Raw genomic sequence first — 26,847 nt, 5'->3', positions numbered from 1 at the left:
AGAATTCACAACAAAGCCATGCAAAAGTCCCAACAAAAGAAAAAGTCCTAAAAAAACCCCAGCTCGCACTAAATCATCGAAGGTATGGGAATACTTCAAATTTAGTCCCAAACGTAAAGGTGTCGTTATTTGCGCTCTTTGTCAAATGGAGTTGACATCCCAAGTCTCCCGCATAGTGATAGCGGCTCCCTGATGCCCGCAAATTAGTTAAAATCTCCCGGAATCTAGAGCTCGCGAGCTCCAAACCGTGTAGCGCGCGCAGCGAGGGAGAGAGCGAGAGACCTTGCGCGTGTGTGTGCAAATGTGCGTGTGTGCCTTATGAAGCGCATGTAAACCCCACCCCCGTCAACAAAACCGAAAAATCAGTCCGGATGTTTTTTATGAGCACTGAAAACATTAAAATGAGCACCACATCCAAGTGTGATAGGGCTCATTTGAGTAGCCTACCAAACATTTTACAGTGTAGATACTCTGTAAGAACCAGATCAAAATTGTTGTGCATTGAATGTGCACTCCTGCAATTTGCATGTTACAAAAAAGAATCGTTCAATTAGTCGTTAGATTAGTCGACTAATCGATAAAATAATCGACAGACTAATCGTTTAATTAATAATCGTTTACCCCAGCCCTACTGTTAACTTAAGCAATATTTTTAATAAGGTATAGTCTTATAATATTTTTTCTCACTGACAAAGTAGATTTAAATAAATAAAAACGAAATTTAAATAAATAAAAACGAAATTTAAATAAAGAAAAACGAAATTTAAATAAAGAAAAACGAAAAATAAATGAACCAACTGTAATAGCCTAAATAAAGAACACGGTAACAATAACAATTTCAATAACAACATCACAAATTTCAATTCATATTTTGCAGTAGATTTATTTAGGTTGATAATAACGGGTAAAAAGGATAATACATTTTGTTTCTATTATTCTATTTTCTTTTCTATTAAGAAGCAGCAAATATATTTATTAAGTAGCTATAACGAAGTTATATGTTTGTTAAGTATTATATTTCACCAGATTTTATAGTGTAAAACATATTCAAGCGCGAATGAGAACCGTTTCGAGGGGGATGCCAGGTGTGCAAAACAACGAATATTCGAATGTCACATTTTCAAATCGAATACCAACCCACCGAACGAATGTCCAGCCCTAGTAATTATTCATTAAAATAATGCAAATTACTTTAATTATAATTACAATGTTGTGTTTTTTAATTGGTTTAACAAAATTGAATTTCAAAATTGAATTTCAAGTGCCTCCTGTTTTGGAAGTCACTATATTAGATGCTTTAGGCTTATTGTCTGATTTAATGGCAGGCAGAGAGCAGCTGTAGAGTAACTCATGCACACAACCACCAAATCATCACAGCCCTGCTGTCAACATTTTTGTGAGCTATATGTTAGTTTTGGGGTGGAAGGTACTGTATGTGCTTATCTCTGTTGGCATGGAAACCGCCTCCTCGTATCTGTGAAATAGAACGGTGTTTGGGGTATTCGGGTTTCGCTCTCATGCTGAAATACTGCACCCACATCATAGCCCTGCATGTTTGACAGACAGACGGTTCGATGCACTCTGTGACAAAATCCATCATGACCTCCTCTCATCAGCGTTGAGTTTGTCAGGATATCCATGTATTAACCGATTGTGAAAGGTATATGCAAATGTGATCTAGAAGTTTCTAGAAGCTAGAAGTCACATGCAATTACACTTTAAAAAAAATATTCAAACTTTTAGTTATGCAAAAAGCCAAGAAAGAGTGACATGGGTGCTTATGATTTTTAGAATTAATTAAAGCTGACAAAAACACATATCCCAAACAGCATAGATGACAACTGAGAATAGCAATGGAAGTCCATTACGTTGTGTTTCACTCTCTGTTAGAGAATCAAGCTGTTGAAGGATATTATGTGTTATCTTCAAGCTATAGCATTTGGCCCCCGACTAGGAAACTTCCACGGTAATGGAACAATCTTAGTGGGAGAGAAAGATCGAATGAATGTGTGGAAGTGTGAGGATGTCTTTTAAAGGACATTTCTGTGTATGTGTGAGAGAGTGAAAGGTCTGTTAGGTCTGTGTGTGAGAGAGTCTGTTAGTGGAGAGGTGGATCTGTCTGCTGAAACGAGAATGTAATTCAGTTGTAGTATAAGAAAGGGAATTTTGTTGTGGACTATGTTGTAATCCAGCCACCTCAAGCGCAATGAATACGAAACGTTAAAAATATGCAAGATTTCCTCTACTGCTTAGAATGAAGTGAATTTAATGTTCCAAGTATTAATACTTGTGTATTATATTTGTATCATACTGTTTAAGCTCGCATGCACTGGTAAAAGAAACATAAAATGTGTGCATTTCTGTATTTGCTTTAAAGCCACTTAGACTGCAGTATGTGTTCACAGTGTTATCTCAAATTATCGTGACAAGCCTACTGGGTGATATAATAATAATAATAATAATAATAATTCATTACATTTATATAGCGCTTTTCTCTGCAGTCAAAGCGCTTTACATAGAAGGGGGAATCTCCTTAAATCTTATAGCTTATGATATTGCTTGATGTTTTTCAGCCCTTCTACAACATGCAATATACTGTACATGTCAATGAGTTCGTTTACATGCACGTTCTTAACCCGATAATGCTTAATAAGCTGACAATGCACATGATCATGTAAAACACGTTAACCCGTTTTCCTTTATCGGAGTATGGTCATAAACGGCTTGAGCATAAACCGATCGTCACAGCTAGATTTTTGCCCCTTACGCTGATTTCGCCCAGCATGTAAACACACACATGTAACCTTGTAAACATACACATGTAAACGCAGTCCTTACTTTGAATTTAAGCGCATCCAGACAGAGCGAGCATTTTGCAGTAAGGGAGGAGGAAATAAAGTATCGCAAACTATATACTCGTATACAGCAGAAGAAGAAGTGGTACGGTCAAAATGCTGCATCTGTAACTGCATGAGAGGATAATATATGAGCCGTAAGTTTCCCCTTGACATGTTGCAATACTCTTCTTCGCTTTATTTAACATCAAAACCGACATAACAAATGAAATATGCGGGGTCAGATACGCAAATTATTACGTCCTGACGTCACTACCAGGAAATAACCTGATTTTATTGATAAAGTCTTGTAAACGCAGTTTACTTGTGTTGTCGGGTTATTGTTTGCATCTATAACCAGACAACGGGTTATCAGCGTACTGGTGTGCATGTAAACGTACTCAATAATTATCTATTTGGTCTGGAAATTGTTTTATCGATCAGAGGAACTGCTAAGTAATTTCAACCAAACAACCGTGGTAGTAGATTATTTAAAGCAACAAGTCATATACTTGTTACTTGTACTGTAAAATATTCTAGTTAAAGTCCTCGTGAACCAGGAGTTGCAACTGACTTTACTTCAGTGGTGTGACGTATTTCCAAGTGGAACGGATTATTGAATAGAGGGCTGGGTTTTACTTTAGCGCACCTCCTCTCTATCCCTCGCTCATAGCAGACTGACGGTTGGAAGGGAGTGGTGAAGGATATTCAACCCAAGTTGTCAAAGTGATGTCATCAGAGAAGGAACGCCATTCCATATTTTCAGATTTTAATTAAAGATGACCACGACAAACTTTCTTTTTTTCTGGGTTCTACGTCAGAACGTCGGCTCATTATTGGCTAGCTCACACACATGACCAGCGTCGGCCAATAGTGAGCCTACGTTCTGACGTAGAACCCAGAAGCGCTGCACTGTTGACACTACGCCAACAGCGTAGAAGAATGACATGGAAGAGAAGAGATTGTTGAATAAAGTCGTTATTTTAGGGTTTTTTTAGCGCACAAAGTATTCTCATCGCTTCATAACATTATTGTTGAACTACTGTAGTCACATGGACTATTTTTTAAAATGTTTTTACCACCTTTCTGGGCCTTTAAAAGTTGCAATGACGTTGCTATCAATGAAGGGACAGAAAGCTCTCAGATTAAATAAAAGATATCTTCATTTGTGTTCCGAAGAAAAACTAAGGTCTTATGGGTTTGGAACGACATGAGGGTGAGTAATTAATGACAGAATTTTCATTTTTGGGTAAACTAAACTAAACTAACCCTTTAAGTTGCAATAACGCACGCACACGCTCGCAGGCTGTAAATGTTAAAATAGTGGGTGCATTTTTTATTACTCGCTTTTGTGTTTCGCCCATAGACAGTAAAAGAAATGGACACAGCGACCCCATAGACTTCAATGGAGAAAAGTGAAGTCAATTAGAAGCACTCACTTCCTGATTGTCAAGCGCACTTCGCAGGCTCAAACTGAGCTGGACGACGTAGATGTGACACGAGCAACCTGTCTGACAGTTGTACGTCTTCTTGTAGCTGTGCCAAGAGGAATCTGAATCATTCCCTTACGAATCTTGCAGAGACTGAGAGCGTGAGTAGGAGCTGTCCATAAGCTCGCAGCAGGAGCAACTTTATGACTCTCTATGGGCTTCTCCCTCGACTTTATGCCTCCACGTCTCCCCGATTGTGCGCGAGCTTCTCCTCCTGTCTATACGGTAATTTCTCTACTGCGCGACAGAGAGTCGCGTGTTATGATGCAATCGTTAGCCTATTTTTACAAAAAACTGCTTCTACGGGGTCATAACGTAAGATACAAGGTAATGGAGCGTTTTATACATTGTCGTGTTTCTTTAGAAATAAACAATGGACAAATGGAGTCTTTAAACGCCTCAGATGTAAAGTTATTCGCTGTCAAAGTGACGCCAAAATGAATGGGAGTCAATGGAAATGCTAACAGCAGGCCAATGGTGGCCCCCGGGGAGACTTCAGTTTCCGGCTGGTGGATTACCCCTTGGTTTCGCCTCCCTCCGCCATTTTACGCTAGTGTGAGAAGCGCGTATGTGATGAATGACGTCAGAGAAACGTCAATAGGCTATAATCGATTATGGTCTATTACTGCATCGATGCAGAATCATCCACGTCCGCATTACGATGCATCGTAGAAACAATTAATTTCAACACCCTTAGTTATTATTATATTTTACTTATTAGAAGTATTTTCTATAAGGTTATTTTATTTTTTCAGGAAACCATCCTTAAAATTGTCCTCCTTCACAATTCTTCATGTCTCAGAATAATTTTCCTGGAAGTGACAAATATAGCTAAAATTAGAGCATTATTAAAGTCTGCCTTCAAAAGCATCTACATTATACAATATCATGGTAGAAAACTGCTTGATAGCATCTGTCCTAATGTAATAAATCATTCTGCCATTGTTTGTGACCTCACCCCAGTGTAAGTCTTCTGCATGTTGTGATGCTGGATTTGTTTTTTGGTGTGCTTATCATAGTTTCATAACTTACAAAACAATATAATGCTGTGCGAACAAGGTCTCACAGGAACTGAGTAGATTTTATTGATCTCGCTTTCTCGCTCGTTTCCTCCTTTCTTTTCACTCTCCTCTTGTTGTCACATGTCTGCCGCTGAACACGTTCGCTTTGCTCTCTCTTTTCTTCCTTCCCTTTGCTCTGCATAAGAGGGTGCTGGAAAGAATGGCAGTAACAGTTGAAGGAGTTTTGGAGACAGATGCTCTTGCATCTCTTCTCGCCTGTCTCTTCTTCCCGGAGAGCCTGTGTGTCTGCTGTTACCCATAATGCCTCAGGAAAGGCAGTTAGAAAATAGTCATTCTCCAACATTTCTCAGCTGAAAGAGTGCCGGCCACTGCTGTGCTTCTTACTGGGTGCTCGTTTCAATTCTGTCATTAGATATAATTGAAAACTGTTCCCCCTCCAAAATGTCCCCCTCCAAATGCACAAGCCCCGCTGTGACTCACAGTATCACAGATTTGCAATGCACGTTAGCTAGTTTATATGTGTGTGGTTTTCTTTTCCCTATATTTCATGAATGTTTGAAAACTTACGTAATCACTTTTAGGGATGCTATTGTCATTACTCCCCTTGCCATGTTGTTCCACATGTGATGGTGGAAGATAAATGAGATCTGTCTCATTTTTCCTTCTGGCGACACGACTGGCTTTGTGTGTGCCGGAAAATAGAGGCACAGCGATTTTAGCACCACATTGTTTTGTAGCTTGTAAGACGAGCTTTATATAGCCTGAACAGTAACAATGTTTCTTTATGCAAAGTGGTTTTTGTGGCAGTGGTGTTTCATGCTCAGAACTAGAAGTGGCCTTTTTTTCATTGGCATTCAGTGGTTCAACAAATTAAACATCAGACAGCTTGTTTTTGCATATATTTATTTCTTTAATCAGATTTGACGAATGTCTTTAACTTTAGTGTCATGTAAGTTTTATTTATGTTTTCTCTGAATGGCCTCTAAAAATCAGTCTGTGTAATGTTTTATTAACACTTCACATGTAATGGATGTAGATTTCCCTCCCCTCTGTCTAACATGACACATAATGTAAAGGTGCTCCTCAATTATTTAACTCTGTCGGCCTTCTCAAATATTAATACCTTAATGGAGGGACTGTGCCAGCTGGGTAATGTAAAAAGAAAAACAGTAAACAAATAATGTGCACATTCTGCACAAGATGCCATACATGTTCCCATAGCAAGCTGGGAAAGTGAGATTGCATAGCAACAGAGTGACCTGCATGCTGTTAGTGAAGGAAACAACAGCATGAAGTGAATCGGAGTGCTAATCAAGCCATATTTTAGTACATTACTGCAACATGTATAATCAAATTATTTTGTTTAATTGTCTGAGATTCACATTACTCTCTGTCACTCCCTGTTATGTTCTCCAGCGCTTCTGATTAACCAATTAAACCGGACATTTGTGTCTGAAAGGATGGTTGATTCTGTGTGCAGATTGGTTGCAACGATGGAGGCATGTAAACACAACACACATGTTCAGCTAATCTAGCGTTTCTTTCAAATGACCAGAGTGATCCCTGTGGTTTCCAGAGCTTTCCTACCCACCCGTGACTGCAGCATCATTGCTAAGCTAAATTAATTCCTGAAAACTGGCAATGGATGTTTAATTGAACTTTTATTTGATTTTGTTCAATCTAAACAAATTAGTCCACAAATAATTAGTCATTCCACGGTCATACCTCTGAAAATTAAGCCGTATATGTTGTTACTCAGACTGCCTGAAGCTAAACTCTTGGATATTTAATAGATTTGATGCTATAAACCCTCCAAACTGTGTCAAATACAGTTGCTACTTTGAAGTGTCCATTGTAGTAGCTTGCTGCCTTGTAAACAAAACTTTGTTTTCAGGTGGACCAGCATAGCAGCCAGTCAGATTGGAGATGTCCGTTTTAGACCGCTCTTGCCATTCTTGAAAACACATATATCAGACGGTGAACGCTGAGTGGGGGTCCATGGCCATACCACATGAGGCCATCTTTCTTAACTTTTTTACAAGAAACCAATTTAAATTGGTTGAAACTGGCCTTGAGAAACAAACGTGTTTCAGTGAAAGTGAAGTTGTTTCTGAAAGGTGTTTTGAGAGTTTCTGCCTCAGCCTTTCCAATGCACTTATTCAATATGTCTAGCACTGTCATTATTAAAATATAATATGCTTTTTAAGTTTGTAGAAGTAATATCTTTTTTATTTGAACGTTTTGTTATTGTAATTTGTTGAATAAGTTGCTTTTAAACAATATTTTTCCTTTACTTTTTAGCTGACACATCTTTTAAGTCCATCCACTGCAGAGACTGTTTAGTTAGTTAGATACAATTTATTCCTTAACTAAAATTATTGATTACATTAAACGCTGATGGCATTCACACAAATCAATTGTGAGAGAAATGTTCAAATAACTGATAATAATAACACATTCTAAATTAAGCAAAACTCATCCAATGCCAGATTTGCTACTTGGTTTTGCACCAGATTGTAAAAAATGTGATTTCAAAATGGCAGTCTGGAAGAGGAAAAAATGTTCAGGGTCATGTTAGCATTTCACTTGTCAAACTGCAGAATGTGTTAGAAGCTTAAACTTTTGTAGTTGACACTTAGAATGAAATTTGTTATTTTTACACATCAGCATAAAATCTTTGTAGTAGCTGTTGGTTTATGACAATGTACACAGAGAAGTGTGTGTGTGTGTGTGTGTGTGTGTGTGTGTGTGTGTGTGTGTGTGTGTGTGTGTGTGTGTGTGTGTGTGTGTGTGTGTGTGTGTGTGTGTGTGTGTGTGTGTGTGTGTGTGATTTTTGTGATAGTGTGTGTGTGATTTTTGTGATAGTGTGTGTGTGATTTTTGGGATAGTGTGTTATTTTTGTGATAGTGTGTTTGAGAGAGTGTGTGTGGGTGGGTGTGTCTGCAAGGCCCCAGACCTGAGTGTAATCAGCTGACTGTACTAGTGGCACTACTCTAAGTCTGATTAATGAAGCTGTTTATTCCGCACCTCATCAGCCACTGCCAGCGAGCACTCCACTCCCACAGGGAACACCACTTTACCGAGAGAGAGAGAGAGAGAGAGAGAGAGAGAGAGAGAGAGAGAGAGAGAGAGTGGACTGGAGGGATAAGGCCGGAGACACACTGGCTGCGTGGCGGCTGCGTCGCGTTTTCTGTGTCTTTGCACACCAGAAGCGTGTCTGACGCGGCGCTGCGCGGCGTACACGAATACATATTCGCTATATGTGACATAGAGGGAGGGCGCCGACAGACCAGTCTACATTTGGATTACTGTTGCTCTTGCCTTTACGACAACAATTTTTTTACGTCAACAGTTTTTTTCAAAGATTTTTTTTGATTTTTTTTTTCATGTAGTCACATTGTTAAGAGCATTAGAAACAAATGAAAAAATATATATATTTTATTAATATGCTATGACCTCTGTAGTGGACACCAGGACTCGACTGTTTAAAAAATTAAATGACATGAAATTATATAGGCAAAAATAATGAGATTAAAAAAAAAAAGACATTTTTATCAGAATTTATGTCAAAACCTAGACTTTCAAACATCAAAATGTAATTTATTAATATGTATTCGTGTACAAAATGACATCTAAACATCTTTTCCTATACTATTTTGCCTGCAAACGCTTCCAACACGTGAAAAATAGGCGTCGGTTCTATTTCTAGCATGCACGCGTTTTCCGCGCGGCTCATTGCCGCGCCTGAGACAAACGTGTCACGCAGGCAGTGTGCAAGCTCTAACCTGTTAACATGGGAGCCGAAATAAAAACGGACACGCCACGCAGCTGAGACGCTCACGCCACGCAGCCAGTGTGTCTCCGGCCTAAGAGATGGAATGTGTGAGACCTGGAGAAGTGAGATAGGCAGAGGAAAAAGTTTTTTGTTTTTTTGAGAGGACAAGAAAAAGGACAAAATGAGAGGCAGAGGACAAAGGTTTACAGCCAGAGCACAAGCTCTTGAGTTCAGTATCGCTTCAAACATCTGTACCGGCCCACCTCATGACGCTGGTTTTAAAACTTACGCAGCCTCACCCAGGAATAGTTCACCCCAAAAATAAAATACTGTCATAATTTTCTCACCCTCACATCATTCCAAACCTGTATGACTTTCTTCTGCAGAACACACAAAATTGTTTGAAGAATGTTGCTAACTAAACAGTTTTGGTGATCATTGACTTCCATTTGTATTAACAAAACAAACACATTGAAACAAATTTTCTGTTTTGCAAAAGAATGTTAGACATGCAGGTTTTGAATGACATGAGAGTGAGTAAATAATGACAGAATTTTTAATGTTGGGAGGGAACAATCCCTCTTAAAGGGTCATTTTATGCTCCTTGGTAGCATTTTTTCTCTCTCTCTGTGGTCAATGTTTAATATTAATCAGGTTAAATAACATATTTCAAATGAGCAATAAAATCTGACATGAACTGTCCAATAAATGTTTTTTTATGCTCAATTTGCCTTAAAATGTGTATTTAAGTTTGGTAAAAGCCAATGCACATGTGCAGTCACAAGCGCACATCTAGGACACCAGAGCTTAACCAATTGCCTGTTGCAAATTGTCTTATTCATAGAAATAGGAATGAAACATTTTGGTATATATACAGTCTTTTCATTAGAGTGGGGCAAAAGAAAATGTTGTTGCTTCAAATCAAACATTAGTATAATGATGTAATGTGTCTTTGTTCATGGATTAGAATTCTTTATTGGGTTGGCGAATGGTGAATTACTTTTGTTAACTAAGATGGCTGAAAAGCGATAGCCATGTATCCCTGTCCTCGCTGAAATAGCATTAGTTCACAAACCCATTAAACATCAAATATGTTCTTATTGGCTGTGATAGTGTTGCATTTCTTAACTCTTTTGTTTTACTCTGTGTGGACAGACACATGTTTTAAAACATTGAACTTGTTTGTTCAAAAGAGTAAAGAAAATCCTGTTTTCCATGCTATAACTGTCTCTTTCTGTTTCTTTTCTTCATACATTTTTTCTCACCCTCACACACCTGAAGCGTTGACTGCTGTGTTTGCAAGCAGTGTAAGTTTCACAAAAATAACATGAGGCTGTTACATGCTTCTCTTGCTCCATCTCCAACAACACCCAGGCCTCTAAAATGAAGCCATCATCAAACAAAAGGAAAGAAGAACATCGACAGCAAGAGAAAATTACAGCACTCGTCTACGTCAATCAGTGTAATAACTCCATGTCGGACTCTGTCAGGAGAATCATGCTTGATAATACATGTGGTGTGTTCTGATTATTGAGAGAAGGACACACAACAGATGAAATCACACAAGTCATAATGGTGATGTAGGGAACAACATCGATGTATTGAACATCTGAAATTGTCTGACTTCTGAAGACACAAACTGGAGGTGGCACCCGGTTTATATTGAGCTCAGGTTCAGTTTCACAGCTGGGCTTGTGTTTATGTCAATACACTGAGTTCATGGGTTACGGTTTCACGTGTGTATTCGATCTCCTTGGTTCAACTGTGCTTTTGTCAGTATCCTTCCATTCACTGTCTGTTGTGTTAATCTGCTTGCCGATTCCTTCCATTTTCACTTCCCCATTTGTTTGATGAAGTCTCTTACTGTGCAATACTGTGTGTGTGACAGGACTTAACGAGGAGCCACTGCTGCCAGCAAGATGGCACTGGTCCGTTTCTCTTTCTGACACAGGAATCTTTACTTCCACCTGTTGATGATGGCTCTCACACTCAATGCATTACTAACTTGCTTAAATCAGAATCATTCTCGCAAAGCAAGGAAGTCTGGTCATTTTGTGAACTAACTAATGATCTCTCTCTCTTTGTCTCTCTTTTCTCACAGATTTGTTCCTCACCACCGAATCAAATGAATTTGAGACCTGGATCAATAAGGTAGATTAGAGCATTACTTCCTTTCCTTTAATCTTTAACACTAGTGTATTAACATTTAGGAGGGAATTCCCACTGCATGCAGTCATTTATTTGCATGGGCTGTCATTAGCCGCGTTTCCATTACCCTTCAAATTGCGCAAATTGAAATTGCGTACAATGGAAACACGTCAATTTCGCAAAAAACTCCCGTTTATCGCAAAAAAGTTTTTAAGCTCGCATGAGGTGGTTTTTCAGGCAATTCAAAAAAGGAATATTTCGCAAAACTGCAGTGGAAATGGAAACAGTTTTTGCGCATTTACAGTCACCTGACTTAGAAGGCGTGGTGTGTTTGGACAGAATACGAGACAGAGTTCTTTATTAAATTCATAAAATAAAAAAGAATTACAGGAATACTGGATTCTAAACCTCAAAGTAATGCCACAATCAAGACCTCGAAGCAGAAATGAGGGAGAAACACAGAGAAACACCTCATATGTGCTGTTCACAGTATAACGGTCTTTCCTTACCGTATAAACCTACCAACGTCCGTTGCCATGATTTTTGGAATGACTTATCGCGAGAGGAAAAAATTACGTTTTAGACGCATAACATCGGTTGATGGAAACGCCGTCATTTTGCAATAGTTTTTTATCGATCTTTAGAAAGAATCCCAGAATTTTTGCACAAATCTGTAATGGAAACGCGCCTAGTGTTGTCTTCGCAAAGATTCATTAAAGAGTTATGGATATCAGGTAACGGCCACAAAGAAATAAGCAGTTTGCATGGCGATTACCAATCTTGCGGCTTGGTTCTAAGTGCTCCTTATAGGGGATGAAGCAGCCCACCTCAATCTGGCTTACTTTACTTTACTGAAACTGTACAACATTATTCCCATCACAGCGATCTATACACCTGAATCTGCTCTTTAAAACACTCAATGCATTCTATACACTCAATGCATGCATATGCACCTAGTTATAGCACTCCTGGGCGGCAGTGGCTCAGTGGTTCATGTAGGTTGTCTACAAACCAGAAGGTTGGTGGTTAATCCCCGGTTCCACCGGACCAAGTGTCGAAGTGTCCATGAGCAAGACACCTAACCCCAGCTGCTCCCGACGAGCTGGATGGCGCCTTGTATGGCCGACACCGCCGTCGATGTATGAATGAGTGAGTGAATGGGTGAATGTGAGGCAAAATGTAAAGCGCTTTGGTGGTCATTGGGTCTGTGAAAGCGCTATATAAATGCAGTCCATTTACCATTTACCATTTCCATCATTTGACAAATAGTTCCCATGATCAATAGAAAATGAACACAAGTACCTCTTTTTTTAATCAATTCTTTCTGCGTCAGTGACATTTAATAAGAACACTCTTGTGAATATGGCATGTTTGCATTGAAAAGAATAACTAACCAAATTTAAATACTCACAGCAGTATTTGCTGTGAATACATTTGATGTTAAACTGGATTGCGGGTGGTAGTTTATAGTCTAGGTTTTTGCTGTTAAATGTGTGCAAAAATAGCTGTTAAACTTTTGTTAATATTCTGTTAATTTTAGTCAGATGGGCACTAACAGAAATGTTTTATAATGTTACTTGTTATATGGTAATTAAAAGTAAAGAGTGTTTTTTTTGCCACTTAAACTTAATTTACTTATTTTTACTTATTGTAAAATATTGTTACAATTAAAAATAACTGTTGTCTATTTTAATTTATTTTAAAATGTAATTTATTCCTGTGATGTCATTGTCAAAGCTGAATTTTCAGCGTCATTCCTCCAGTCTTCAGTGTCACATGATCCTTCAGAAATCATTCTAATATGCTGATTTGCTGCTCAAGAAACATTTCTCATTATTATCAGTTGAAATCAGTTGTGCTGGAAACTGTGATACTTTTTTTGATTAATTAAAAGTTCAAAAGAAGAGCATTTATTTAAAATAGAAATATTTTGTAACATTTGATGAATTTAATGTGTCCTCTCTGAACAATGTATTCATTTCTTTAAAACAAAATCTTACCCCAGACTTTTGAATGGTAGTGTATATAAAGGTAGAGGGAGAAAGGAAGTTATGGTGAGAAGGGAATGTAACAGGATCAGGAATGTATGTGTGGTCTTCCACGTCAGTCAGAGTTGGTTTTAATGTGTGAGAGCCTGAAGAACACAGAGTCAGAGGTCAGAAAAAGAAAGTGTTATGACAGGCAGCAAAATGAAATAAAAGACTTAAAGTAGAAAAAAAACTAGAAAATCAAAGGTGAAAGAAGTAGACACAGAGTTTCATAAAGGAGCATCTCTGAGCAGGTGGGAAACTACAGAAATAGCAGATGATAAATAGTTGCACACTGTGAGCGAGAGAGAGAATTGCAATGTGCCGCAGTGACCCAAGCCGACTGTAAAAGGTCAGCATGCATCTTCTTGAAGCACTGCAGCTTTTCCGGAAGCATTTCCCCGTGCCCTCTATTCTTTCCCTGCGTCGCATGAGTCCATGGCGCTTCAGAGATACAGAGGGAGGGAGTCAGGTTAGACCGCCTCTCCTCCTCCCGCAGGGCTCCTCATCATTTCATTCTGAGAGCGTGGGGCTGGTGACAAGTGCAGGGATGGATAAAATGACATGCTGTGAAGACAGACAGGCAGGGTGGAAATAAAGAAAAGGAGGAGATAAGTGGGTGGATGATTAAAGAGGGGGAGCGATGGGCGATTGCTAATCACATCTGAGGCAGCAGCCATTTTAGACTCTGCTTAGTTCATATTCCTTGAAAGAGGCTTAACGGATCCGAATGAAAAACACAACTGATTGGTGACTAGTCTTTGATTACTGACTCTTACACACATAAACAAACACACACCGCCTTTCACAATTGTACTTGCTCGTGCACACACACACACACACACATTACAGGGAAATGTCTCCCAGTAAAACCGCAGTAATCCTGCCACTATTTACTGTGAGGTTTTTGAGTTAACAGTCTTTGGTCACAGGCCAGTACCCTCTGCTTCCTGTAGAACACTCCGTTTTAATTACTTTCCTCTCGCACTCCTTAAACACTTATTCCTAACCCTGATTATACACACGCGCACACAGCAGCTCCAGTGTTTGTTTAAATTGAAAAGCTTCAGCTGTAGACTGCATGCAAAGTCATTACTGTAATACAAGGCGCCATCAGTCATTTCAGCAGCTAGACGGAGCCGCCCGACCAAACAAACAAGACAGAAAATATTAGCCCTCTGATTCTTTAGCTTAGTCAATTATTTGTTTTTCCTCGGTTTAAGTTATAGAGTTAACCTGCCATTTGGTGAAAACACCATGACTGTGTAATTATGACTGCCCTTGGAACATTAATGCATTCAAATGTGCTCACCTCATGATCCCAATCATGGCCGCCACACCAAAACTCAATCGGTGCACTGCGCCACTTAAACATGTGTTGTGTCAGTCGCACAAGAGCCACACAATCCACCAGCAGCCTGTGTTTACAATCCAGAGCCTCAATCAGGACATCTTATGCGCTTACTCTACAATATGTATATAATATCAGGGGCAATACAGGGCTTCAGACCTCTGGATGTATAGGGTGTAGATAGTAATATTGTTCTCCTGTCAAGGCACAAGATAGATTTAGCTCCTCTTTTATGAGATATCTGTTAATGATAGAGGAACCTGATGTCATACAGACATGCATATTAAAAACGGGTGATCTGAAAACACAGACAAACATGTTAGAGTTTAGTGATCTCCATTACATTGAGTTAAAGAATACAGCCAGTCTCTGTTCCTTCAAGAGGCTGCTTGTGCTATTTGCCGGGACAGAATATTCTCAGTGACAAACTCTTAATGAAAAAACTTTCTCAGTGACAAACTCTAATAAATCTAGACATGAATCTCGGCTTTATTGTTTGTGATTGTGTTTGCTGAATAAATTCACTTATGCAACCTTTGTGCAACAATACATAGTGTTTTTTGTTGTTTTAATACAAAAACTTTAACATAATTTAGAATTACTGGAATTAATATTAGGAACTTCACTGTTTTGGCTTTTGGGGGAAAATCCTCAAACTATTTTTGAGCAAAAAAAAATCAGTTTAACGTATCAGTTTAAAGATTATCAGTTTAAGCATTATCTTGCAGCCCTGCTTTATCCCTGTGTGTTTTGCATATATATTTAAAATAATGTAGTGAGACCAGAGGGAGGCTCATTTATTCTGTCCTTCTCTATTTATTTATTTACTCTGAAGTTTCCTCTCTCTGCTCTACTTGTTAAACAGCCTGGGATTTAACATGGTTATGGTACAGCAGCAAAAGCTATTTTGTTGAAAAACAATTAATTAGCGCTATTCACTGCATAAATCTCTTAAAATGCATAGCGGCTATTATATCAGAATGCATTCTGTTTGTTAATGATCGTCAAACTGCGAGGTTCAGCATTTAGTAAGCTTTAGCAAAACGCCTCAGTCCAACAGCCCTCAGAGAACGTTATGGCACATCATCCTTTATAGCTTTTACAATTTCAATAGTGCTGCCTGGACGTTTTTTAACTGCCTGTAGCCGGGAGGATCAGAATGATTGTAAAACATTTCCTGTCTATAAGATAATCTAAGTTCAGGCCCAGGCCAGCTGAAACATTAATACAAATATTAAAATATTTGTCCATGATCTGGCATTGCTGATATGGGGTTAGTGGACGTGTCTTTGGAGGGTGAGCTTTTTTAGAAATTGCCATGTGGATGATGGGATGGAGCTGGTCTATAGGGGCTTTCGCACCGGGTAGTTCTAGGAACTAGCCACCAGGGTGGTTCCCCGAGATTTAAAGGTTCCACTAGGGCCATTTTCCTGGTTGCATTCGCACCCCAGTAGGAACTCGGAAGTGACGTAAGGCGCGCTTGTTGTTGTGACTTTTATTTTGACGGCACGGCGGACTTTTATTCTGACAGTGCTGAGAGCACCAGAGCCTAGTTTATGGTCCGTTTAACAGTCCTGTCTAATACTTTATTAGATATACTGTCTACTTTCTTTGTATAACAGTTCTATGAAAAAGTATTAGCTTTTTTTTTAAATGGCGGGTGCTGGTGTTTAGTGTGCGTTCGGCCAATCAGCGTACACTTGCGCAACTGGTAGTTCCTATAGTGCTGGTTTAGACCGGCTGCTACTGCTGGAGATGATTCGGGAGAGGTCTGTGCACCCCCCCTCCCAAGAAGAGAAATCTTGGAGATCTCCTTAAAGGTACAATATGTAAGAATTTTGTAATAAAATATCCAAAAATCACTTGCACAGTGTGATATATTTCCTGCAGTTATGTACTTACAATATCCCAAAAGTCTCCAAAGATTTTTTATTTCAGAGAAAGTGGCCGTCCCGGAAAAAAAATGTCGCCTGTCAATATCTGCGCTATCCTCGGTTTCCGTTCATACTGCCATAGCCATGACGTAACCATGGCGACAGACGTGGACAACTGCGTAGTGCGTAACGTTTAGCGGCACGCAGTTCTTGTTTCTTTCAAACATAGACCATGGCAAGCAGACTTTGGGACAAACAAGGAGAACTAAAACGAGGATCAATATCAGCGTGGCGTTTTTGAGATGCCGAGAGCTCCACGTCAGCGACTAACTTGGACTTGACAGAGCTTCACGAGTCACGACTTGACAGCTTTATTAGACAGGTGAGCAAATGTACATAAAACAAATCAATGTTATATATAACGTAAGCTCAACATGATGAAATGTTAGAATATGGTCAGTATGTTATTCTAATGTTGATCTAGCTTACTGCTAGTTTCGTATAGCAAACGAACTAACACGTAGTATAACATTATAACTTTCAACACACATTTAAATGCTGTTTAGTGTGATAGTGTAACGTTAGACCAAGTGAAGCAGCGCTGCGTTACCTCACAAGTTTAATTCGTCAAATAAACTGACCTGTGTGAGTAATCCAGCACTTGCGGGTAGTTCGGTTGAATTAAATGTCCTTATTCCTTTATATCCGCGGGACTTGCGTGTGATATCTGTCTCTTTAGCAATCGCGACCTGCTTCATACCACTGTAATGTTAAAAACATGAATGTTTGCACTCATCCATAAACATTATTAGATCCATCAGCTTGACAGCAAGTCCTATCATTCAGCTCACCACTGCGTCATAAACCTACGCCTTTGTTATTGTTGGAAACTGCGCCTTCTTGTGGCGAAAAAAACCTACATATTGTGCCTTTAAAGCTCCAGTCCGTAACTTTTTTAAGTTAAAAATAATCCAAAATAATTATATTAAAAAAAACTTATTCTGCCAGTGGTCAAAACTATCTGCTTGCCATAGCTAGATTCAAAACGGTTAGCTTGTAATAATGATTTTAATTCCAGTGGTACTGGTGGGTTTCCGCGGGAAATTCGAGCATGTCTTTGCGTCATGACGTCACACCCGTACACATAAAGAAGGAGTTTCGGCTCCTTCGGCTATACTGCGCGTGACGAGATGTTTAGATGTATAGGCTTTTCTCGCAGCACTTTACATAACTAAACTTATGGCATCCAGAAAGATCCAAACAACAATCATCAGTGTCAACTGGAGATTCAGCAGTTATAAAACCCAAAAGACTTCGTACTTCGGATTTAAGGTGGCTAGAGAAAGAGAAAGAAACCGTCTCATGCGAACACAAGGATTTAAACATCGGCGGGGCTTTTGAAAAGTGAACTCCGTGTTTTGAAGGGGTTCAAAACGGAAGAAGAGACGTCTTTTTTCTGCTGAACAAGTAAGTTAAGACCAGTGATGGGAATAACGGCGTTATAAATAAACGGCGTTAATAACGGCGTTATCTTTTTCAGTAACGAGTAATCAAACGAATTACTGTTTCCCCCGTTACAACGCAGTTACCGTTACTGACAAAAAAAATGTGGCGTTACTATAATTGAACTCACTGAAGCGGTTTTCATCCGAGTAGGCTCTCTCTCCGGCTCCGCCATAGGACCTGCAAAGTTTTTTTCTCTGGTGTGTGTGTGTGTGTGTGTGTGTGTTTATGAGGCGCCGGAGTGGACAAAAGCGAAGCCCGAACGGCGCGTGCGCGCTCAATGCGCGAGAGAGACCGAATGTGTCCGAGAGCGCGCTCAACAGTTGCGCAAGAGAGACCGAGGGTGTCCGAGCATTATATAGTTTGTTTATAAATAAATGACTTATTTCAGCATTAGACAGCATTATCTATAGCCTATTGGTATCATCTGCAACGTTAATTAATTTACATGGTTATACAAATAAAATCTATAACACTGAAAACATCTTTGTTTGACCGGTTGTAAACACGTGCGGCAAACATGTCTAGAATTTGGCTTAAATAACCTCTGATGATGATGTTCGCTATAGGTTATAAAAATAAACCCCCAAAATAATATTTTTTTTTTTTATTTTTTTGGTAAATTGTTCAGTATTATATTGAGAGAGCACTTGTTAAACTGTTTACTTTTGTTAGGAAGAAAATACTTAGGCTACAGTATGTCTACTAGTTGTGAAGTTGTGTAACAGTTTTATCATTTTAATATGCACAAAGAGTATGTATATTTTTTATTATTATTTATTCATTTTTGGTACATTTCTTAAGAAGCATAATTTATTTTTAAACTTTAAAAATACTGTGTGATATTAAGTATAAACCATGATGTTTTATTGTTTTATTTTATTGTTTTATTGTTACATTGTCCCACAGCAACATTAAAATAGAATAAATTATTATTATAAAACATTGAACGCTAATCTACACTATTAAGTGTCCATTTCATTAATTTAACATATTTAATACTGGGGGCATCCAAATTATTTGACATAGGCCTATTTGAATTTTTTTTTTAAAGTAATGCAATAGTTACTTTCTCTGGTAATTAGTTACTTTTATAATGGTGAAACTCAGTTACTAACTCAGTTACTATTTGTGAGAAGTAACTAATAGCTATAACTAATTACTTTTTTTAAGTAACATGCTCAACACTGGTTAAGACATTTCAATAGTTTAATCGTGTAACAGTACGTTTTCTTAATTCACACAGTTATGGAGTTTCCTTTGTTGTGCCTTTCTCGTTTTGCTATTATGGAGAATATGAATTCTGAACTACACAGGTAACCATAAAACACATTAAATTTAACATTAGTCACGCAATGCTGATGTTGTTAACATGAACAATTTGAGAACAAAGTAGGCTATAATTTGCACGGTTGCTGTAAATCGCGTTGATTAAATCTAACGAAGCTTATCATGTCGAATGCTTTTTCCCCCTTAGTTGGTCAGAACAAAAATGGATTTTACTTACTTGTTCAGAAGACATTTTCTTATGAAAATTCTTATGTTGGTCAAACTTTCAAAAAGTGAATCTGTGATTCTGTATGACAGTATCCACACAGCGCGGTGACTGACAGCACCACTCGCCTCAAAGCACTGTGTTCATCCGCGCTGTTTCATGCCGATTTACAACCCACGTAAAGATGATAATTCCGCGAATCACTGCAGTTACAGATTTCGAACAGAGAGATGGCGACAAAGAGGAAAAGATACGGACTGCAGCTTTAATTAAACGGAGGTCTGAAATCTCTGCCCCTTTACCGATCAGAGCGCGCGCATCTCCTTCATCGCTCCTTCGTCGGAAAACATCTCCTTCATCTCTCTGATTGGTTTTAGGTCTATCCAATTGCGCCCAGAGGCATTTGAGATACGTCCGTTGGTGACGCCCCTTTGGAAATGATTTGTCTTGGAAGCTTTGCCAGACCATAACTCAGTTACAACTGAGAATGGTCTGGTTTTAACCAGGCTAATATTAGACAGGACTGTTAGACAGATCGTATACTAATGAACACGGAGAATGCGAGCATTGTTTGTTTGCTCAGGCTCTGGCGTTTCTCAGCGCCGTCTAAATAGAGGTCCGCTGCACAGTCAAAATAAGTCACAACAACAAGCGCGAAGTCACTTCAGAGTTCCTACTGGCGGTGCGAATGCAACCAGAAAACGTTCCTAGGGGAACCATTAGTTCTCGGGGAACCATCCTGGTGGTTAGTTCCTAGAACTAAGTTCTTAGAACTACCCGGTGCGAAAGCCCCTAATTTTGTTCCCCCAAAAGGAGTTCCTATAACTAAAATTGTGCCAAAAAACGGGTACTTCCGCCAATAGTTCTAGGAACTATGAAAAGGTTTCCTTATATTTTTTTTGAGTTATCACCTCAAAAATTAAAGTTCTGTCATAATTTATTTAATCTCACGTTGTTCTGAAATGTACTTCTTTTTTCGGTTGGACAAAGAAAAAAGTTGTTGTCCATACGATGAAAGTAAATGGGATCAAAAACATATGACTAACTTTCATTTAAAAAATTTATTTTTTCAAAATATCTTTGTAAGAAAGTCATGTAGGTTTTAAATGACATGAGAAAATTACAGATTTTTTCCGTTTTGTGTATTGTCCCTTTAACCTGCTATATATTTAATAAGCCAGAGCAAAATTAGCTCCAATAGTTCAGTAAGTTCTTAGAAATGGAAATTTAATTTCATTCTGGTATTAATTTCTTCTAAATCTTTTAAATTTTATGTTTTTAATGACACCCCCGCACACCACCCACCCCACCCCACCCCCTTAAGGGCATTGATTCTATCTAGTCATTTTCCAGCAATGCACACACATTTACTCACAACCCCCTGAGGCCAACATTCCAGTGTTACAGCCCCTTCCTATTAACATCAGTGTTCAATCAATCCAATGAGACAGACCCTGTGACTCAACACGGCCTCATTCTACTCGGAGAAGATTAGGGTGAGCAAGTCAAGTCACCATTATCTTTACATAAGCCACAATCACATTACTGCCTCCCGCAATCATACACCAATCGATATTATACCGCCAGATGCATGCCTGCAGTTTCAGAGCGAAGGCTCAAGGGAGTTTTCAATGGAGATGGATAAACACTGTCCACACAGAAGGAAGGAGGCACTTGAGTTTTGCTCTTTACAAGAATTATGAACAAAGCCCTCAGGCGAAGAGCTGCCACATAAACCAGCTCCGTTTACCAAGTGGGACAACCACTACACAAAGGCAAATAACACACACCGTACACAGTGGTGCAAAATATATCTCTTTCTATGAACGTACATTTTAAAATATTTCAGTGTCAATACGGTCAAATCTTCGCTGAGCTTGGTTACAATAAAAGCTGTTTTTAATGTTAGTGAGATGACGAAGAGAGAAGAGAGATACAGGATCACTCGACTAAAAACAACATTACCTTCCAAACGATCCTATTGCTAGGAATGTGGTTATTTATTTTTAACTATGTGAATGTCTCCGTTGAGCATTATTTATTTGTATTCGGTACATTTCACTGTGGATTCTTTAGCAAATTATTTGCAATTTCGGCGCAGGCTTTGCAAATCAGACTTTTATGATATGAAACAGTCTCAACAGTAATGCGAAAACATGCAAGTAGCCATGTTAATTATAATAGCTGATCTGTGACCAGTGATTTCTGATATAATGATTCATGTACAGCCAGATGTTCTTTGTCTATGTGTCAGTAAATCAAACCAGTGACTAAACGACCAACTGCACATAGTTTCTCTTACTAGTGCGACGGAGTAGTACAGATTTCAGACACCAAGAATTTCGACTACGCCACCCATGGGAATTTCACCCCGGGAAATATGAATGAAACCTAAGAATTTAGGTCACACAGGTTCGATTCCCTTAAGAAGGTAGGCAGAAACGTGGGTATCATGAAGAAATACAAAATTTTATTAATACAAAGTCATATTTAAAAAAGAGAATGAGGTACACATTAAAATAACCTCAGTTGCACTAGGATGTGTCTGATGACTCGTTAGTGCATGGCTGACATAGGTTTCAAGACAAACAAAAAAAAACAACAAGTGACATACAACAATTTACATAACTAATAATTACACAACTGACAAAAGAAATACAACCTTACAGGGCCGAGGTTCACCACGGAGAAGTGATCACAAAGCCAGTTAGTCAAAAGCACACTTGCACACACACACCACCGTGTACTCAGATCACGCAACCAAAACACTTCAAAAGTGTTGCACGGCAACCGTAGGAGGAGCACCACCACCACCACCACAAGAGACCCTTCACCCGTGGGACCCCGGCGACTGAAAGAAAATAACAAAAACAAACTTAAAAACAGTTACAATAAATCACAATTTGATAACATCACTGTATGGTCACAGGAACAGGCAGTGATAAAGTCATATCAAATCACAAACAATATACAAATTTTAGTACAATAAAAAAAAAGAGAAACAAATTAACTCAATTCAAATAATAGGGTAGACGAGCTTAACAGGAGCAACCGCGGGGTTATCTTCTCCTTATTTCACAAATTAGTGAATGTCAACCCCAAAAATACACGAAACTATAATGTAAAGAAACCAAACAGCGACAATCCCCCTGATTAATTGGACGATACGGCGTTCTCGCAGTATGGCAGCAGAGAAGCGAACGGGACTTCAACTATGGCAGAAACAAATCGCTCACGAGCGAGAGAGAGAATCCTAAGACAAATACACACAGAAAACAATTACTAAAATGCATACATCACCTGCTAAAATTCTCAGCATATAACTACGGGCATGACAACACTCACCGAAAAATGGAAATGAGCTCTATTATCCCTTTACAGGCACGGGTATACGGTATTCATATAGCTGCCGTTCAGCGGAGACACAGGAAATACTGCACAAAACGCGAAACATCAACTAATCCCCAAACCCCACAAGGCTAACCAATCTGCTTTCCATAAAACAGTTTGCACATACCTGAGAGGTTAGCGGTCTTAACATCCACTTAAAACAAGCCGAGGGAACCAGGGAGGAGAAAAGACAGGCTAGGATACACCATGAATCATTACTGCCATGCACACAGCAAACAACAGAACTTGCAACATGCTAATGAAACATACCTGTGTCCACTGTCAACAACAGAGAACGGGGAGGAGCCGGACGTGACGCATCCCAGGCCATAACCAACCAGCTCTTAAATAGTGGATACTCCCTGCTGATTGGTGCTCACAACTGTCAATCAACACCACTCATCTCATTCATTCGGTTACACTAGCATGAAAATATTCTCTTATTTAAACTGTGATTCAATTATATATAGAAAGCGATCAAAGAACGCTCCCTTCAATCGCTGGAACTGTCAATCAAACAGCGCAGGTTTATGAGTGACTTATGCTGCTATCGGAATTATTGTAAATACTACTTTCCTGATTAAAAAATTTGACATGAATGCCCTCTCAAGTCAAAATTTGAATGCAATGAGCTCGTAATCACTACTTTAGAAGTGGGAAGTAGGAAATTTCCGATAGCACGTGAAGGCAGCATAAGTTATGGACTTTCGCCAAAACTCCTGTAATAATTAACAAATCTCTAATTTACATCGTGTTTGCTCTGTTAGTTATGATGAAAGCATTCGTTAGTGTGCAGAAATCGAGTTACAATGACGAGATTCATGCTTCATTCATGACTGCATTCATGCGCTCAACATGTCTGTGATTGACTCCAATGCTCATCACTGCAGCCTTTCATGCCACGATCTAAATATAATGCCATAATCAACCGTTTTTACGATTAGTAAATCTTGAGGGATGTAATAGTAAAAACATGCAAAAAGTTTTTGAGAGAGTTCCACATGTAATACTGTCCATTTCATATGCAAAGATGTCAGCCAATCACAGCAGGGGGCGATTACACTGAAGTCTCACAACAGACACGCCCCTTCAAACGAGCGTTCAAATCAGAGCGAGAACATCTGGCTGCAGCCTGCAGATCGGGGCGGGGCTGCACGTGCCGCCCTGCCCCATACCTGCTATCAGAGAGTCAGACTGGTAATCCGAATGCTGCAGGTTCGATTCTCGATACCGGCAGCAAATGACGGAGGTGCCCTTGAGCAAGGTACCTAACCCCCGATTGCTCCCCTGGTGCCACAGCAAAATGGCTGCCCACTGTGTGTGTGCGTGTGTGTGTTCACGGTTTGCAGTGTGTGTGTGTTTACTACTCACTACTCCTAATATGTGTGCACTAACTTGGATGGGTTAAAGCAGAGGTCAAATTCTGACTATGGATTACCATACTTGGCCTTCACGTGTCACATTCACTTTCATAATAAAATGTTAATATTTTAATAGTCCCAGGGGTTGAGTTAATATGTCGTGGTCACAACAAAACTAAGTAAAACGAACATGCCCGACTCCACACCGGTCACTGTATATTTAGCTGGTTTAGGCAATAATGCATGCAAAATAATTCATGCCAGAACTGTACTTGATGTCCAAGCTAAATACTGAACATGTCAATTTCAACTTGCCTCTGTGTGTGGGTTTTCTGTTGCCTCACAAAATTGGACATTGTTGATAAATGTTACTCACTCTAAATATTCATAAACTTGTTAACTAGATTGTAAAATATCTGATATTCAGATTCTCAAGTAAATGTATTTTGTGTTTTAAACAAGTTTATATGATCACAGTTGATCGCTAAGGTTAGGGGCTATATTTGCGCTACCATGCTGGGTTTAGGCTACAACACGTGAATTCATCTATTTCTTCTGAAAGATATGAAAGTGAGTGGCTTGGGAACAGGGAGAAGAAGAAACTTTATAGTTATACAATGTACATTTGACTTTAATAAACATGTCTTCAAATTACGTTTGAAAGGTTAATCCTGCCTCTTAAGGTTTATTACTGCCTCCATAGACACCAGTGTGTGTTTGTTTTAAATTATAAATGGTTTGCTAGTACTTATGTATTTAAATGTCACATTATGAAACATTATGTGATTGAAAACGAGTGCATCCGTCTCTGACTCAGTACCAGCTAATCATACCGGTGTGACCATACTTTTCAGTTGCCAGCTTATATTGATCCCAACTCTGATCTTTGGTTTAAGAAGGTAGGCCATAAAGACTTTCCAAGTCACAGGGCTCAAGTCCGAGTAAAGTCTCGAGTCATTGGTGTCAAAGTCTGTCGAGTCTCAAATTTGGGACTTGATTCCAAGTCAAGTCCAAGTCATGGTTCTCGAGTCCACATTCCTCTTAGTCGGCATGAAATGAAAGTTGGGATAGTCTTTTCTTCCCTATTGTTATCTGAGTGAAACAGCTGCTCGAACAAGAAAAAAAAAGTAGAAATTGATAGGATCGTTGGGTTGTGGTTTGCTATAACTGTGATCTCATGCGAGTGACAGGTTGTCTCGCCCTCATGCATGTAAACACGTCATCAGACAAGAGATGTCGCTGCAAAAGGGAGGGGAAGTTATTTTGACTAAAGATTACGAGAGCACATGTATTAAAAAATGATATGCACAGATGTCATTTACCGGTATAATAAATACTGCAATATTCCTTAAAGGTGCAGTGTGTATTTTTTAGCGACATCTAGCGGTTCGGTTGCGAGTTGCACTAAGGGCTCAGCCCACTGCTCACCCTTCCCTTTCGAAGAAGCTACGGTGGCTAAAACGGGACAAACATATCGTCGTCCGGAGACAGCAGAGAATAGCCAGAGTAAGCCAAGAGTGTGTACATTGTCACTGTTTCTGTACCGTCCACAGTCCATTATAAACCACATCATGGATAAAGTTTACAAAGCCATATCAGGTGAGGATCAAGGGTCTTAATATAATATATATATTAAGTATTAAGTATTATAATCAGCTGATTACTATAATAATAGTAATCAGCTGATTGTCTCACAAGCGTAACCAGCACATTTCTCCCCACATAGCAAACCCATAATACAGCAAGGGAGAAGATCCACATGAAACTATGCAACTATATATTTTTTCTAACAGGGTAGTAAAAGTTTAGCTGGCTAATATGAGCTGTTACCGTGGCTGAGCTGGTTAAAGCGTAAAGCCTTGTTTAACCCATGTGATAATGAGCTGATGAGTTGAATCAGGTGTGTTTGATTAGGGAGACAAAGAAAACGTGCAGTGTTGGTGGGTCGCCAGGACAGGTTTGGGAACCACTGCCCTAGACACCATTTACACACAATAGGCTTTTTTTCTCTGATTTTGAAAACTCTTCGCAATCGACTTAAAATGCTTCCAAGATCGACTTGTCGACCGCGATCGACGGGTTGGTGATTCCTGTAACGTTACTGTTTTACGGTCAATGACAAGAGTACTAATCAGCTGTCTCACAAACGTAACCAGCACATTTATCCCCACATAGCAAAGCCATAGCACAGCGAGGGAGAAGAACTAAGTTACATGAAACAATCCAACTACATATTTTACACCACTGACAAGGGAAAAGTCACTACTCACAGTGTCTATGGCTAGCTTCTAGCTTTCTGCTGCTTCTCTTTCAAGGTAGTGACGAAACGCGCTCTGTAGCGCTGTTTGTTCGCTGTCGGCTACGGTAGAAACATGACGTCACAATATGTCGACCTTCATAGAAGGTGGTGCCCGCGGTTATGTAGATATAAATGTCTCATTCTAAGGTAATAAAAACATTACGCTTTATTAAGTAAGTTCTTTATACACCACTGAAAACAGTTATGGATGTCATATTGCATTTCTGTTAATAGATACTCAAAATTATTACACATTGCACCTTTAAAAAAGAATTGTC

General features: G+C 39.1%; 1 protein-coding gene across 1 annotated transcript in view; it reads left to right on the top strand.

Moving 5' to 3' along the window:
- The window catches only part of itfg1 (integrin alpha FG-GAP repeat containing 1), a 167,480-nt gene that overhangs the window by 24,656 nt on the left and 115,977 nt on the right, over window positions 1-26,847 (top strand). Inside the window, exon 7 of the mRNA XM_056248447.1 lies at window positions 11,223-11,272. Within this exon, the coding sequence (XP_056104422.1) occupies window positions 11,223-11,272 (50 nt within the window). The remainder of the gene's footprint in view (window positions 1-11,222; window positions 11,273-26,847) is intronic.

This window comes from Rhinichthys klamathensis, unplaced genomic scaffold (assembly GCF_029890125.1).
Source record: "Rhinichthys klamathensis goyatoka isolate OS25496 unplaced genomic scaffold, OSU_Roscu_1.1 h1tg000055l_1, whole genome shotgun sequence".
NCBI lineage: Eukaryota > Metazoa > Chordata > Actinopteri > Cypriniformes > Leuciscidae > Rhinichthys > Rhinichthys klamathensis.
This window is presented reverse-complemented; position numbering and strand designations above follow the sequence as displayed.